Source organism: Macrotis lagotis, chromosome 5 (genome assembly GCF_037893015.1).
Source record: "Macrotis lagotis isolate mMagLag1 chromosome 5, bilby.v1.9.chrom.fasta, whole genome shotgun sequence".
Lineage (NCBI taxonomy): Eukaryota > Metazoa > Chordata > Mammalia > Peramelemorphia > Peramelidae > Macrotis > Macrotis lagotis.
In genome coordinates this window covers 164,256,462-164,270,923 of record NC_133662.1, presented here as the reverse complement: position 1 = coordinate 164,270,923, position 14,462 = coordinate 164,256,462, and the positions used below count along the sequence as shown (strand labels likewise).

General features: G+C 37.3%; 1 protein-coding gene across 2 annotated transcripts in view; it reads right to left on the bottom strand.

The window, feature by feature from the left end:
* PCMT1 (protein-L-isoaspartate (D-aspartate) O-methyltransferase) overlaps positions 1-13,914 on the bottom strand; it is a 44,289-nt gene extending 30,375 nt beyond the window's left edge. For both annotated transcript variants that reach the window (XM_074187808.1, XM_074187807.1), the window contains exon 1: positions 13,437-13,914. In XM_074187808.1, coding sequence (XP_074043909.1) covers positions 13,437-13,899 — 463 coding nt within the window. In that variant the 5' untranslated portion in view covers positions 13,900-13,914. The remainder of the gene's footprint in view (positions 1-13,436) is intronic.
* Positions 13,915-14,462: the final 548 nt, after the last annotated feature.

The window sequence follows — 14,462 nt, the reverse complement described above, 5'->3', positions numbered from 1 at the left end:
GTTTTTAAAAGAAGAAAATTACAGTGACGCCTTCCCTCATCTTACATCTTATGCTACAGAAAGTTTCCAAATGGATACATGATCTGAATATAAAATGTCATTTTCATTAAAAAAAAAATTAATGAACAGAAGTACCCTTGTACACTTTAGGGCTAACAAGAGGATTCTTAACTAAAGAAATAAGAGATAAAACAAAAGAAATTTCAATTATAAAATGTAAAGACTTTGTACAAGAAAAATAAATGCAAATAGAAGAAACAGACAAAAAGAAAAAAATCTTTACAACAAATACCACTGTTAAAAGTCTAATATCAAGGGGCGGCTAGGTGGCATAGTGGATAAAGCACCTGGCCTTGGAGTCAGGAATACCTGGGTTCAAATCCGGTCTCAGACACTTAATAATTACCTAGCTGTGTGGCCTTGGGCAAGCCACTTAATCGCATTTGCCTTGCAAAAACCTAAAAAAAAAAAAGTCTAATATCAAGTTATAAAGGAAACTTGTATTAACAACCATCCCACATCCATAGATAAATCAAGGGATCGAAACCGTTTTCAAAAGAATTGCAATTTATAAATAACCATATGAAAACATGTTCCAAATCACTAACAAGGGAAAGGCAAATTATAATTTCTGTGTATTCATGTCATGCCTCTCAAACTGGTAAATATTAAAATAAATGCTATATGTAAAGGCAAGCACAACTGTATTAACAGTGGAACTATGAATTGGTCCAACGATGCTGGATAATTTGGAATTATGCAAGAAACATGCTAAAATGTTAATTTTATTTGATTCAACAATCCTGCTATTGGGTATTAATGATCCCATAATAAGTAAAAGACAAAAATAATTTTCCAATATATACCAAATATAGCATTTTTGTGGTAGCTAAACAACAGGAAATAAAATGGGGGCTAATTGGGTTATATGCATACAATAAAATATTTCTGTGCATTAAATTACAACCAATGTAAAGAATTCAGAGAGATGTTAAATTTTTCTGAATTAATACAATTGAAATAAACAAAACCAGAACTACTTGTACCAAGATTATAACCACATAAATGAAAATATTATTAAAAAGTAAAATTCTGAATAACTGAAATACCAATAATGAAATACCAGACAACCAATAGAAGCACACTTTACCCTTCCTCCCAAAAGAAACCAAAGAAAAGGAAGAAGCATCAATAAAATTTATTTTAAAAAAAATTCAAAAACTTCTCCCCAAGATGGTCACTTCAGACAGGTCCAGTTTTCACATATTTCTAATTCCAGCAAAATCTTAAAAATATACCAGACCAAATCATGATCAATAAATCCAATGAAAAACTAATAAAACTATGGCATCATCTACTTCATACAGTGATAATAGATAATAGATAATAGGAAAGGGGGTTCTGACAGAAAAGTCAGCAACCAGAGCCAGCAAGAATGGAAGGTTCTAAGGAGAAAGTCCCAGGGTGGTTGCAGAAGCCTCCAAGACTAACAGCAACCAGTCTAGGTCAACAGAGATCTTCAGCTATTAAGAGACAGAGAAAACTGAAAATTCAGCATTTTTTTTTGAAAGATGGGGGCGGACCTTCAAACCTGAGAATACTATTAGCAAAGACATATGTGGTAGAGGTGGATATCAGTGCTAAATGATGTGATCCAAGTTGGGGCCAAAAAAGCTCTAATCTCCTCACCCAAAAAGGATAGCATGAGGTCTTGCTGAAAATTCATAATTCAACCACTAAGGCCAAAAAAAAAAAAAAAAGTAGATTTAAGATACCATAAAGAAAACAAAAAATTCCAAATTAAGAGATATGCAAAAAATCCAGTTTAGAATGAGAATAACAATTCAAAGGAAAAATTGTTTTGTTCTGTTCTATTTTCATGACTACATGAATACTGGGAGTAAAAAATGAAGCACAATGAAATAAAAGCTCTGGGGTATGAGATTGGAAATAAAAAAAAAAAGTAGCTTAGAATATAAAGTATCATCCTTTGCCCAAAAATAAGGATTACCTAAAAATCAGAATAGACCAAAAAGAAATCAATGACTCCATAAACCAAGAAATACTAAAATAAAATCATAAGATTGAAAAAATATAAGAAAATATAAGGTTATCTACAAAAACTAATGACCTGAGAAAATAGGTCAAAATTTAATAATCATTGGATTTCAGGAAATCATCAATGAAAACAATGAAATATGAGGGGTTTATTATAAAATCAGAGGGCAAAGTGAAATTAAAAGAGAATAATTTATTCAAAGAAATTCTTAAAGTAAATGTCCTAGAAGTGTCATAGGCAAAACCTAGAAGTTTCAGTTAAAGAAAACTATTATAATCAAATTTTTTTAAGTTTTTGCAAGGCAAATGGGGTTAAGTGGCTTGCCCAAGGCCACACAGCTAGGTAATTATTGAGTGTCTTGAGGCCGGATTTGAACTTGGGTACTCCTGACTTCAGGGCTAGTGCTCTATCCACTGTGCCACCTGGGGAGGGGGGATACAAAAAGAGGGGAAAAACAGAAAAACAGTCCATGTGCTCAAAACTTAAGATCAGCCAGAAAGAGTTCAAAGTCCAAAAAACCCACAATCAAAAAAATAAGGTGAATATAATTCAAAAAGAAAAAAAATAGATCATTGATGGAATAGAGAATTTTCAAAAACTCATTAAAAAAAAGACCATCTCCCAACTTCGGGCATTTTTCCTTCTCTGCCTCCCTTTCAGGAGCAACCCCCTCCTCAGGTACTTTATCTCCTGGTTTTCTTAGCTTTCCTTCATTCAAGGTCCTGCTAAAATTTTTCTTTCCACCAGAAGACTTTCTCTATCTCTCTTAATTCTTGTGTTTTCTCTCTGCTATACCAATTCATCCTGTTTGTATTCCTCTCTCTCATTAGACTAAGTTCCTTGATATCAGGGACTGTTTTTTTTATCCTTTCTTGCTATCTCCTTGGCTTAACACAGTATCTGAAAATGGATACTTTAATTAGCTACTTATTGACTGAATGAGAGGACTGAGTAAAAACTCCAAAATCCAAACACAAGCTACAAAAGATAATACAAAACACATAAAGCTACAAAAGATAATAGAAATGAGCAAATAGAAGGGAAAATATATATATATATATATATATATGTATATATCTGGATATATATATATATATATATATATATATATATATACAATCATAACATTCCAAATGAATCTTTAATGGAAAAGATAGGATTTTAATGCATTCTATGAAAAATCCACAACAGAGTAAAAATCTAGAAAGGAAAATTTATATGAGTAATTGTAATCATACAATAATGACATTCTATTGGGAGAGGAAAAAACAAGCATCTTTTCAGAAACAATGTTTCCAAAGGATAGTTGAATAAGAAAAACAAAAGTACTGGTTCTGTTCTGAGAATTTTAATAGGGAAAAGAAGAGGAAAGGTAAAATGAATCCACTTGCATTGAAATATGAACAAAAGGAAAGGAGCTTACTATCTTGCACACTAGGGATTCATGAAAAGATTATATAAAAAACATGAAGGAAGGGATAACAGAACGAAGTATTAGAAGAACATGAATCTTAGGTGAGTCAGATAGAGAGCCAAAAACTTCCAGATACCTCCACACATACCATACACAGTATACATACATACACACACACACACACACGAAGGACACTATTGTGCCACAAGAAATGATGAAAAGGAGAGAAACTGGGAAACCTGTTAAGACTTGAATGAACTAATATAATAAAGAGAGCAAAACCAATGCAGAATTTCTCTTAACATTGTTTATCTGTGACCAGGACTTTGTTGGGGGGAGGGGTTGGGGGGGGGGGAGATGAGGAAAGAAAATAGATCTGTTAAACTCTTCAGCGCACTAGGTGAGTAGAGGACTAAAATGGTTAAGAGGGCAGTATGGGAGAGAAGAGTTAACAATGAAAACCAACTTCCACTTTGCCAAGTTAATCAAAAGGGGAAAAAATGTAAGAACCTTTGATAGGGGAAATAAGACAAAGTTAATGGTAGTGATCATTTACCTTCTCTCTCACCACCTTCATTCATTTTAAAGATGGGAGGGAGGGAGGCAAAAAGATATTAGTAAGTAGTTGAAAAAGCTTTTAGCCTTATCTCAAATGAATAAAAACCAAGGAATGAATAACCAAATGAAAAAAAAGTCCCAAATCACAAGGAAAAGTGAAAATTTTAAATGTCTCTGAGTTTCTATCTCATACATATTATATTGACAAAGCTGACTAAAAGGGAAATAACAAATGATAGATACAATAAAGCAATGCTAATGGAACTACAAAGTGATATTGTGCACAGCAGTTTGCAAATCACTAAACTTCATCTTTTGACTCAATGATACAGTGACTAGACTTATACAGTCGTTCCTTCCCCCCCCAAAAAAAAGATCACAGGGAAAGGATACATTGATTAAAACACACACAGTTTGTAGTACTGATTTGTATTATAGAAAAGTTTTTTTTAAAAAAATCACAAAAAGTCTTAAATCATATACTAAGGCATTCAAATCAGTTTTCAAAAACAAATCCTAAATTTCAAAGATGCAAGAAATTCTCAGTGTTTCCATCAATACAAATGGATATCTAAAAAAAAAAGTTTCTGCTGATTTCTTCCAATTCAACAACTCTATAAATTCATATTCAACAACGAAAAAATAAAAGCCCTCTTATTAGGGAAGAGAATTCTGCACAAGGAAGTGAAGAATTGATCTTTTTTTTTTAAGTCCAGAGGTATGATTTCTTTATTAGAAGCCCTTCTCTCCCAAACCCTCAGGGAAAACTTCTAACCGTTACCCATCTACAATTGCTCTTTAACTTTTATACTGCCTGGAACACTGAGATTTGATCATAACTTAAAAAGTTTTCTTTCTCTTTTATATAATAAAGAATAGTTTAGGAAGAAAAGTAGTAAACAGAGTTCAAAGGTGAGCGTGAGCACAGTTGGTCAACAACCTGAAAACTGATAAAGTTCAGAAGTGATTTATAAAAGAAAATAATCAGCTTGAATTTTAGAACATTAGGTTTTCTGTATTGAGATAGCCACAAAGAAATAGATAATAGAATAAAGAAAGTATTTCTCCACCTGAAGAAATTAAGGCATCTAATGACTATAGAGTTTAGACAAATTTTAAAATTAGAAAAGTTACATGAACATTTCACATCCCCAAACTCCTTTTGAATCATTCTTTTCACTAATTTCTCACTATTAGAACATAAAAAAGATCAAGCTGGGCGGGATGGCACAGTAAGTAGCATATCCCTGAGGCTGAGAGAACAGAACTCAGTTCTGAGTGGCAGTGGGCTAAATAGTAAAATATGATATATCCCAAGAAGCCTGCATTAAAATGCCTCTCTAAAACTTCAACCCATGAGATCCTAGTAGTCTCCTCTAGGGAAAGGATTCTCAACCTAGAGTAATTGAGTAATTTGTGCATCTAGTCAGATAAATCTTCAGGGAAGTCTTCTTAAAGAGTATCAAACTTAAACTTTTTATTTTCTTGAGCCTCTGTTAAGTGGAGAGGAGAAAGAGAGAAAGAGAGAGAGAGAGAGAGAGAGAGAGAGAGAGAGAGAGAGAATGCTTATAAAAGTGGATGGAGCTCAGAGCTTGAAGGAAGAAAACAGACTTCAAATTTTGCCTTTGACAGATCATGACTGTGAGACTCTGAACAAGTCATTTCTCCTCTGTCAAGTAATTTAAAAAAAGTGAGCTCCCTGAGCTAGTTTGCTAGTATTTGTATATCCAGTGCTTAGCAAATACTGTATAACTCAGATATAAGAAGTCCTAAATAAATATTCACTCCAAAAAAATAGTATTGAGTAAACAACTATATTAGCCTATCAAAATATTCCAACAGTACTACTATTAGTGGAAAAAGGCATACACTAAATAAAAATTAAACTCTTTTCTGTGAAGATATGCAAGGTAAATTTTAAAATTTATTTGTTTTCATACAGAATAGAAGGTATAAGAAAGTTTTATTCAAAGCCAGAAAGTAAAAGAACTGCAGTTTAGGAACCTCTGTTCTAGGGCAAAGAAACTGACCTAAATTCCTTACACATGGATTATTTTCAACTCAGATAGGTAGCTTCATACCTTCTTGTTATTCCAAGACTTTTCTTCAGGCTCAATATACCCAAATCCTTCAACTGATCTTCATATGGCACTTATCTCAAAAGCCTCTCCACAATTCTGATCACACTCATTCTAGGCACTCTCTACATCAAAGTCCCTCTCAAAATTATGATGCCTAGGTGCCTGGAATTGAACACAGTATTCCAGATAAATCTGACTACAGAAGTAAACAGAACAACTGTTACTTCCCTTTTCCTCAATGCAGTTTAAAGTCAAATTTGTACTTTTGGCTGAAATATCACAGATATACTGAGTTTGCAAGCACACAAAAATCATCTGATGTTTTAAGATGAAATGTTTTCCTAGCTCTGTCTGCCCCACCTTTAATAAATTTTAATTTTTAATTTTTTTAATAAAAAAAATCTAAAAACTTCCTTAGTCTAAGAGTTTATTTTACTAAAATGGAACTAAATAGAATAGCTATACCATATGTCGGCCAGATCAGAGGTGGTTAGGTTATTTTCAGAACAAGTTTAAAGGTTGAAGTAGTCATTGAGTGGTCTCAGTTTTCTAGATTTGGCCCATTGTTCTACAATGTCCAGATATGTCTGGATCCTTACTCTGTTATCCAAATATATATTAGCTACCATTCTCAACTTTGCATTGGGACAAATGTGCCCTCTATGCCATTACCAAACTCATTGATAGCCAAAAATGTTAAATAGTACAAGATCAAAGAAAAGTTCCCTAAGGCCCACTGAGAGACCTTTACAAGTTGACATGGAACCATGTCCATCTGTTACTCTGGTCAATCAATGCTGAATCACCTAACTATAGCTATCATCTGGTTGACTTCTCTTTCTTTTGTACACAAGAACAGTATGACATTATTTTATCAAATACTTTGCTAAAAAAAAGATATGGATGATAAACTACTTGTTCTTGTCAAATAATAAATACCCCACCTCATAATTCCAAACAAGGTCTTTTTTACATGCCAATATAAAGCAGGCATTTTATTTTACATCATTTCTTATATCTTGTTATTTAAATGTTCTGTTTCTTAAGTACATAAAATTTACAGTAAAATATTTAAGGAAATGAAGGGGAAAAACTCGGATGAGCACCATCAAAGTGCAGAGGAATATGGTAGCTATGAGTGAGCCTCAAGAAAAGTCATTAAAACCTTGAGTCTCAATTTCCTCATCTATAAAATAAAGGCATCATTTGCTCTATCATCTCATGGGTTGCTCTAAGGATCAAATAAGAATATAAATAAGGCATTTTTACTAACCTTAAAATAATATACAAATGTAAACTACTATGATGCTGCCAAAAACTTGGCAACCAGGTTCCTAGTCTCAGAATGCCAAGTAGAAGACTAGAAAAAAAAAAACAAATTGAAAAATGAAACAAAGACTGCCCTCAAGGAACATACACATACAAAGAAAACACTAATTTTGGCAGGGGGAAAAATAAAGTAAGTTTCCAGAAAGAGATGGTACTTATGCTAACCTTTAAAGAAAGTTAAATATTCTATAATAGTCAAGAAAAGGAAAGACATTCCAGAAAGGGAGCAAATTAAAGGGTGATGGAATGTTACACATTTGTTATACACAAGAAACTAAGTGGATACTCTGTTCAACACATATGGGCTAACTTGTAAATGCTCTGAATTAAACAAGTTTAAATTGTTTGAAATTTAATGCTTAATTATAGTTCTTTATCTTTAGGTAGATTTTCCTCAAAATTTTTACTTTGAAATACATCAAACTGATATAACTGAATGTGTGAGTAATCTGAAATAAACTAGGAAAGGCAGGTGAGAACCAGACTGTGAAAATGAGAAAAAAGTCAAATAATGAAGTATCTATTCCATTCCAAAGCAGTGTTTCTTTTTTTTTCCTGTATTATGGACTCTTTTCCTTTTTTTGCATCACAGAAATGCTAAATTTTAATTTAATAATTAAAACGATATAATTTTTTCCTATACAACTTCGCAGGTCCCTGAAATCTCAGATTAAGGAATCCAGGTTCTTGGGAGATAAGAGGAAGTCCATGAAGTAGCATGGAGAGGTTGGGCTGAAGAGAAGAGACTAGACCGATTATGGCAACAATCTAGACAAGAAGTGATAAGGGTGAAATTAAGGTGGAAGTACAATGAAGGTAGAAACACCAAAACTGACAATAGGTTTAATATGAAGGTGAAGGTGAACTGAAGAAGACTCCAAAGGTTGCTAACTTGGATGATAGAAAGTATGATAGTGCCCTAGTCAGAAACAAGGCTGTTAATATTTAGAGGAGAATAAAGAATTGTTTTGGATTTGAAAGGATATGAAATTAGAGAGTCCAATAGAAAAGTGGTGGATTCAATTTCAGGAGAAAAGACATGGAAGGGAGAGGAGTCATCTGCATAAAGATGATAAACTCATGAGAGCTGATGTGGTCACAATCACCTGAAAGAATGGAGGGGGAAAAAGTACAAAAAGGGGTGGGGGTGGGAGTGAGAAGATGGCCCAGTTGAGACAAGGATGATGATCTAACAAAAGAAACTCTAGGCCAGAAGGATAAATGAGTTGCCTAGGACAACCATTGACATTCATAATACTATAAATTTTGCAAAAGATTTTGCATACAATATTTTGAACTTCATATTCATATCATAGAAATTAAATTCTATAGATACTATTCTCATTTTTGCACATGAGTAAACAGAGAACGAGGTTAAAATGACTTGTGTATTGTCCACTGTCACCCAACATGGAAGTTAAATCTAGGTTTCTTTTTTTTTTTTTTTAAAGGTTTTTGTAAAGCAATGGGATTAAGTGGCTTGCCCAAGGCCACACAGCTAGGTAATTATTAAGTGTCTGAGACTGGATTTGAACTCAGGTACTCCTGACACCAGGGCCGGTGCTCTATCCACTGGGCCACCTAGCCACCCCAAATCTAGGTTTCTTAACAATAATATCAGCACTCTGATTCACTAAATCATATTGCCTCAAATACATTAAGTACTCTATTCTTTTTCTTTCTTTCTTTCTTTCTTTCTTTTGGCTTTTGCAAGGCAATGGGGTTAAAGTGATTTGCCTAAGGTCACACAACTAGGTAATTATTAAGTGTCTGAGGCCGAATTTGAACTCAGGTACTCCAGACTCCAAGGTCAGTGTTCTATCTACTGTGCCACCTCGCTACCCCCTTTAAGCACTCTAAATATTTAGTTTAAGGCACTAAACACAATTTGGCAACTAGAAATTAAGATTAAATTGCCAAAAATGTATCTAAATTAAATATTAAGCAATATCAAAGTTTGAATGCTCATTAAGTTTCACTAGATATTAAATAAAATGAGAAAGTATTTTTTTGGATTCTAAATAAGACCTCGATTTATTAAACTAATAGCTAAGTATCTCATTAGCTATTTGGCACTTGAGTACATAAAATAAAAATAATGGAATGCTGAAGCTTAATATTACTTTCCATTGTCTATCAGGCTACAAACTAGGTGACATCTTCAACTTTTCACTAACTCTCAACGTGAGTTCCATCCAATCTTTTGCCAAGACCTGTTGATTTCATTTTTTTCAACATCTTTTCTGACACCAAATGGTACCAGCCCTCATCATCTCACACTTGGACTATGTTGGTGGGTTTGCTGCCTCAAGTCTCTCCCCACAGTTACCTGGTCTAGTTACCATTCCGATGCCAAAGACATTTTCCTAAAGCACAGGTTCAACCGTGTCACCCTTCTACTTCATAAACTCCAATGGTTCCCATGGCCTCCAGGATCAAATATACCAAGTCCAGGTTGACCTTCAAGACCCTTCATAGACTAACTCTTTCCAGTTCTTACATATTCCCTATCATATACACTTCAATCCAGACACACCAGCTTTTTGGTATTAGTTTATCAAGAAACTCCATCTCTTGGTCTTGGTATTTTCTCTTGCTATGCCTTCATGCTTGAAATGCTCTTCATTTCTGCATTCCTCTAATCTTTTACCTTTTTTTGTAACCCAGAGCTTAGCAGAGTATCTGGCACACAGTAGGCATTTACTAAATGTTCTCTGACTACTCATCTAGAAGCTAAAAAAAAAAACAGTGCAATCAACTGCTCTCTAGTCAAATTAATAGTGATTTGGACAGTTTTATTTTAAATATTAAGCATTTATAGCCTTCTTTAATATTTCAATAATCAGCAATCAATTTCTCCTTAAATCCCTGGTTTTGTAAGGCAATGCTTTAAGAGGCTGCATTACTAAACAATCCCAAGCTTCTCAGAACTGGAAAAAACCTTAGCTATCCTCTGGTTTAAATCTTTCTTATTTTATAGATAAGAAAATTTAAGGACCACAGAATTTTAATATCATCACATACCTGGTTAAATGGAAGAGTCAGTGTTAGCAACTAGGATTTTCAGGTTCCCAGTCCACTGTTTATTCCAATTATATCTAATAGCTTAGATTACTAAACAGTATAGATTGATTTCTTCCCTTTATTTATATAGACTTCTTCCATAACCAAATTTACCATTAAAATATAGAAGCATAAGATTAACCTTCATTTGCATATTTGCTTTAACTTTTAAATTGTCTGGCTAGCCAACTGTTTAAAATTCAACATGTTCAATAAGCACACTGTCTATACATACTATTGTGGTCTTCATTTCTATGTAGATTTTTCCCAAGAAACTAATTTTAGTTTCTTGTCAACCTGTCAAGTTGATTAAACAGATTCACTGGCAAGATCACCTAGTAGCTAAAGTTGGATACTCTGACAAGTACAATTCCTTGCACTTAGCTGGTACTTAATAAATGTTTACTGATAGATAGAGCACTAGCCCTTTAGTCAGGAGGACCTGAGTTCAAATCCTACCTCAGACAATGACCTAGCTGTGTGACTTTGGGCAAGTCACTTAATTTAACCCCATTAGCCCTGCAAAAAATAAATAAAAAATAAATGTTTGCTAACTTTTAATGGATCTACCCTGTAATGTAGTTATACAAAAGGTTGCTAACTTAACTACTGTATTTACTAATTGCTAATATTAACTATTCTATTTACAATGGTTTCAAACCACTAAGTCCAATCATAGGATACTGGTCAAATATTAAAATGAACAAAAGAGATGGATATTATCAGTTATGAATACACAAAAAATTACATTTTGTTTACATTGCAAACAAAAACAAAAAAACATTTAAATGAAGATTTTTTCAATACAAGTTTATAATGAAATTCATAAAAGTAATTCTTTAAAAATCATTAAAAGTTGGGGCGGCTAGGTAGTGCAGTGGATAGAGCACCGGCCCTGGAGTCAGCAGGACCTGGGTTCAAATCCAGAGTCTGACACTTAATATAAACCTAGCTGTGTGGCCTTGGGCAAACCACTTAACCTCATTTGCCTTGCAAAAACCTTAAAAAAAAAAAAAAAGAACCTTAGGAGTTAAAATATTGCATCAGTAAAAAGTTGAAACTTAAAATTTCACAAGCATTACAAAAGATGATAAAGCAATTTATCTACTTTAATTTCCTCCTAAAGTTCATCACTTATTTTAAAATGAAGAATAATATATGTATGAAGTCAACATTATCTGTGCTAAATATTACCTAGTCACTAGACAGAAAAACATCTTTAAAATTTCAGTGGAAAAACTGCAATAGGAGATACATGGAGGCAGTCACAAAACAACCAGAAAGAAGATCTAGTCTTGGCTAACCCTGAATTAGGCCTAAAAGAGGAGGCTTTACAGCCTGATTGATTTACAAATTTCTGCCACAGCCAAGTATCTACAGAGATAACTTACCAGGAGAACACTATTACTTAATTACAATTCTTTCATAGCATTAAAAAAATACATAATCCTTCATGAGAAGCATTTAGATTCTTCTTACTATCAGAAAAGGACATGAAAAAATAGAAATCTAAGCACCTGTACAATTCACATAATGAAGAAACATTTACATGCCAAAGTAATCACTAAACCTAGTACATTTTCAAGTGAAATAATTTGTAAGAATTTTCTTAAATATCTATTAGCATTAATTTCTATGAATAGCTTACCCTGATGGAGGACTTGACTTTTTTTTTTAATTTTTCAAGGAAATGGGGTTAAGTGGCTTGCCCAAGGCCACAAGCCTAGGTAATAGTGTCTGCGTAGGATTTGAACCCAGGTCCTCCTGACTCCAGGGCCGGTGCTCTATCCATCCCCCCACCTAGCCCCCCCCAAGACTTGACTCTTGACAAAGAACTTCTATAAATTTTAAACTCATTTGCTATTACTTACCTCCCAAGATTATTATGGTAAGTTGCTGTCCAACATGCTTTCCTCAAAATGACTTGGTGATTTTGGTGACAAAATTATTATTATTCCCATTTACAGATAAAGAAACTGAGTGGGGGCAACTAGGTGGGTGGTGCAGCGGATAGAGCACCAGCCCTGGAGTCAGGAGGACCTGGGTTCAAATGTGGCTTCAGACACTTCATAATGACCTAGCTGTGTGGCCTTGGGCAAGCCACTTAGCCCTATTGCCTTGCAAAAAAAAAAAAAAAACCTCTAATAAAGAAATAAATAAATAAATAAGATAATAAAATAAAGAAGCTGAGTCTATGGAGAAGGGGACCAAGACCACACTGATAATTTGAACGGGGTCTTCTTTCCTTGTTTCAAATGGGTTAAATGGCAGGCTTTAAGAGCTGTGTGAAGTGTTCTCAGTGTTTCCATCGGCATTGAGCATCCTAGGCGTTCAGGGCGGCAACCATGTAAAGACAGCAAAGCGCACGAAGCAAGTCGGCAATCAAATTTCAGGGCAAAATATGACAAAAGTTGAGACACTTTCCAAGGCAGAAGGTGATTAATCGCAAAGCGATGTGGAGCTCGGAAAGCCGAGGGAATGGGGTCGGGTCACCGTGAGGCGACCCGGGGGACAGAAACGTCCCCCCTGGCTTTCAAGGCAGGCTTTCTCGTTCGTCCGCTTGTGTGAGGGATCCTGAAAGAAAACCGCCCCTGCGGGTCTCGAAGCCCGGGCGGCCCTTCGCTCTAGGCCTTTCCGGGACCGCGCCGGCCCCGGCCCCGGCCCCGGCCCCGGTCACGGTCACGGCCACGGCGGGCGCGGCCCCCTCCCCCCACCCGGCGCCGCGGGCTCGGAGATGGAGGACAAGGTGCGGCGAGGTCCGGGGGCCCCGGCTCCGCGGTCCCCGCACTCGGGCACGCCCCTCCGCAGCCCTGACTGACGGCCCCCGCAGGTGCCGGGGCTGGCGGGGCTCCAAGGGCGCGCGGCCCGGCCCCGGGGGCGCCCCAACCGCCCCTCCCCGCCCAGCGAGCGCGGCGGCGGCGGCGGGACTCACTGCGGAGGTTTTGGATGAGCTCCGAGTGACTGGCCCCGCCGGACTTCCAGGCCATCGCGAGGCAAGCCTGGAACACGTAGAGGACCAGCTTCAGCGCGGCGGCGGTGCCCAGCAGCTTGGCGAGGAACTCGATCACCTCCCACACCGACACCACCCCGTCAACGTCCGCGTCCCCGCCGCCGCCGCCGCCGCCGCCGCCGCCGCCGCTACTGCCACTGCCACTGCCCCCGGGGCCGCTGCGCGCTCCCGACATCCCCCGCTGCGCGCATGCGCTCTGTGACGGGGCCGGCGCGCTGGGTGGGGCTGCGGGCGGCGGCGGCTGCCCGAGGATTAAAAAAAAAAAAAAAAAAAAGCGGGTCTGACTCAGCAGCCCTGCGCGCTCCCCGCCCGGGCACCCCGCCCCCAGCGCCCGCCGGCGCCGTGCACCTGGGCCTCCGGGCCGAGGAAGAGCAGCAGGGGGCATGCCCGCCGCTCACCGCCCTCCGTGCTGGGCAACGGTGGCCAAGCATGAGCCGAGGGGCGGCCCCGCGGTGCGGTGCACAGACACCATGCGGCCTCAGACACCGCATGCACAAGCCGCTGGGCCCCGCTGCCTTGCAAAAACCTAAAAAAAAGGGGCAAAAATGACGAGAGGGCAGCTAGGTGATGCAGTGGGTAGAGCTCCGGCCCTGCGGTCTAGAGCCCCGGCCTCAAACACTTAATAATGACCTCGCCGTGTGGCCTTGGGCGAGCCCCCTTAACCCCATGGTCTAGCCAAAATAAAAATGGAGTGTTGGATGAGATCAGGAAAGTGGACGGCAAAACTTGCAAGTCGGAAGGGGACAAAAGAAGAAATGCTTATTGAATTTTTGTTTTGCTAAGAATTTAAGATTTACTGCCCACGTTTGAACATCTGATTTTCTTGGTGGCAGTTGACCAAAATGAAGATGTCATTCTCACTGACTCCAGGCAAGTCAGAGAAACACTCTGCACCTCAGGTTCCCCATCTGTAGAATGATGTGGTTTTTCTCTTCCACGACACTGCCT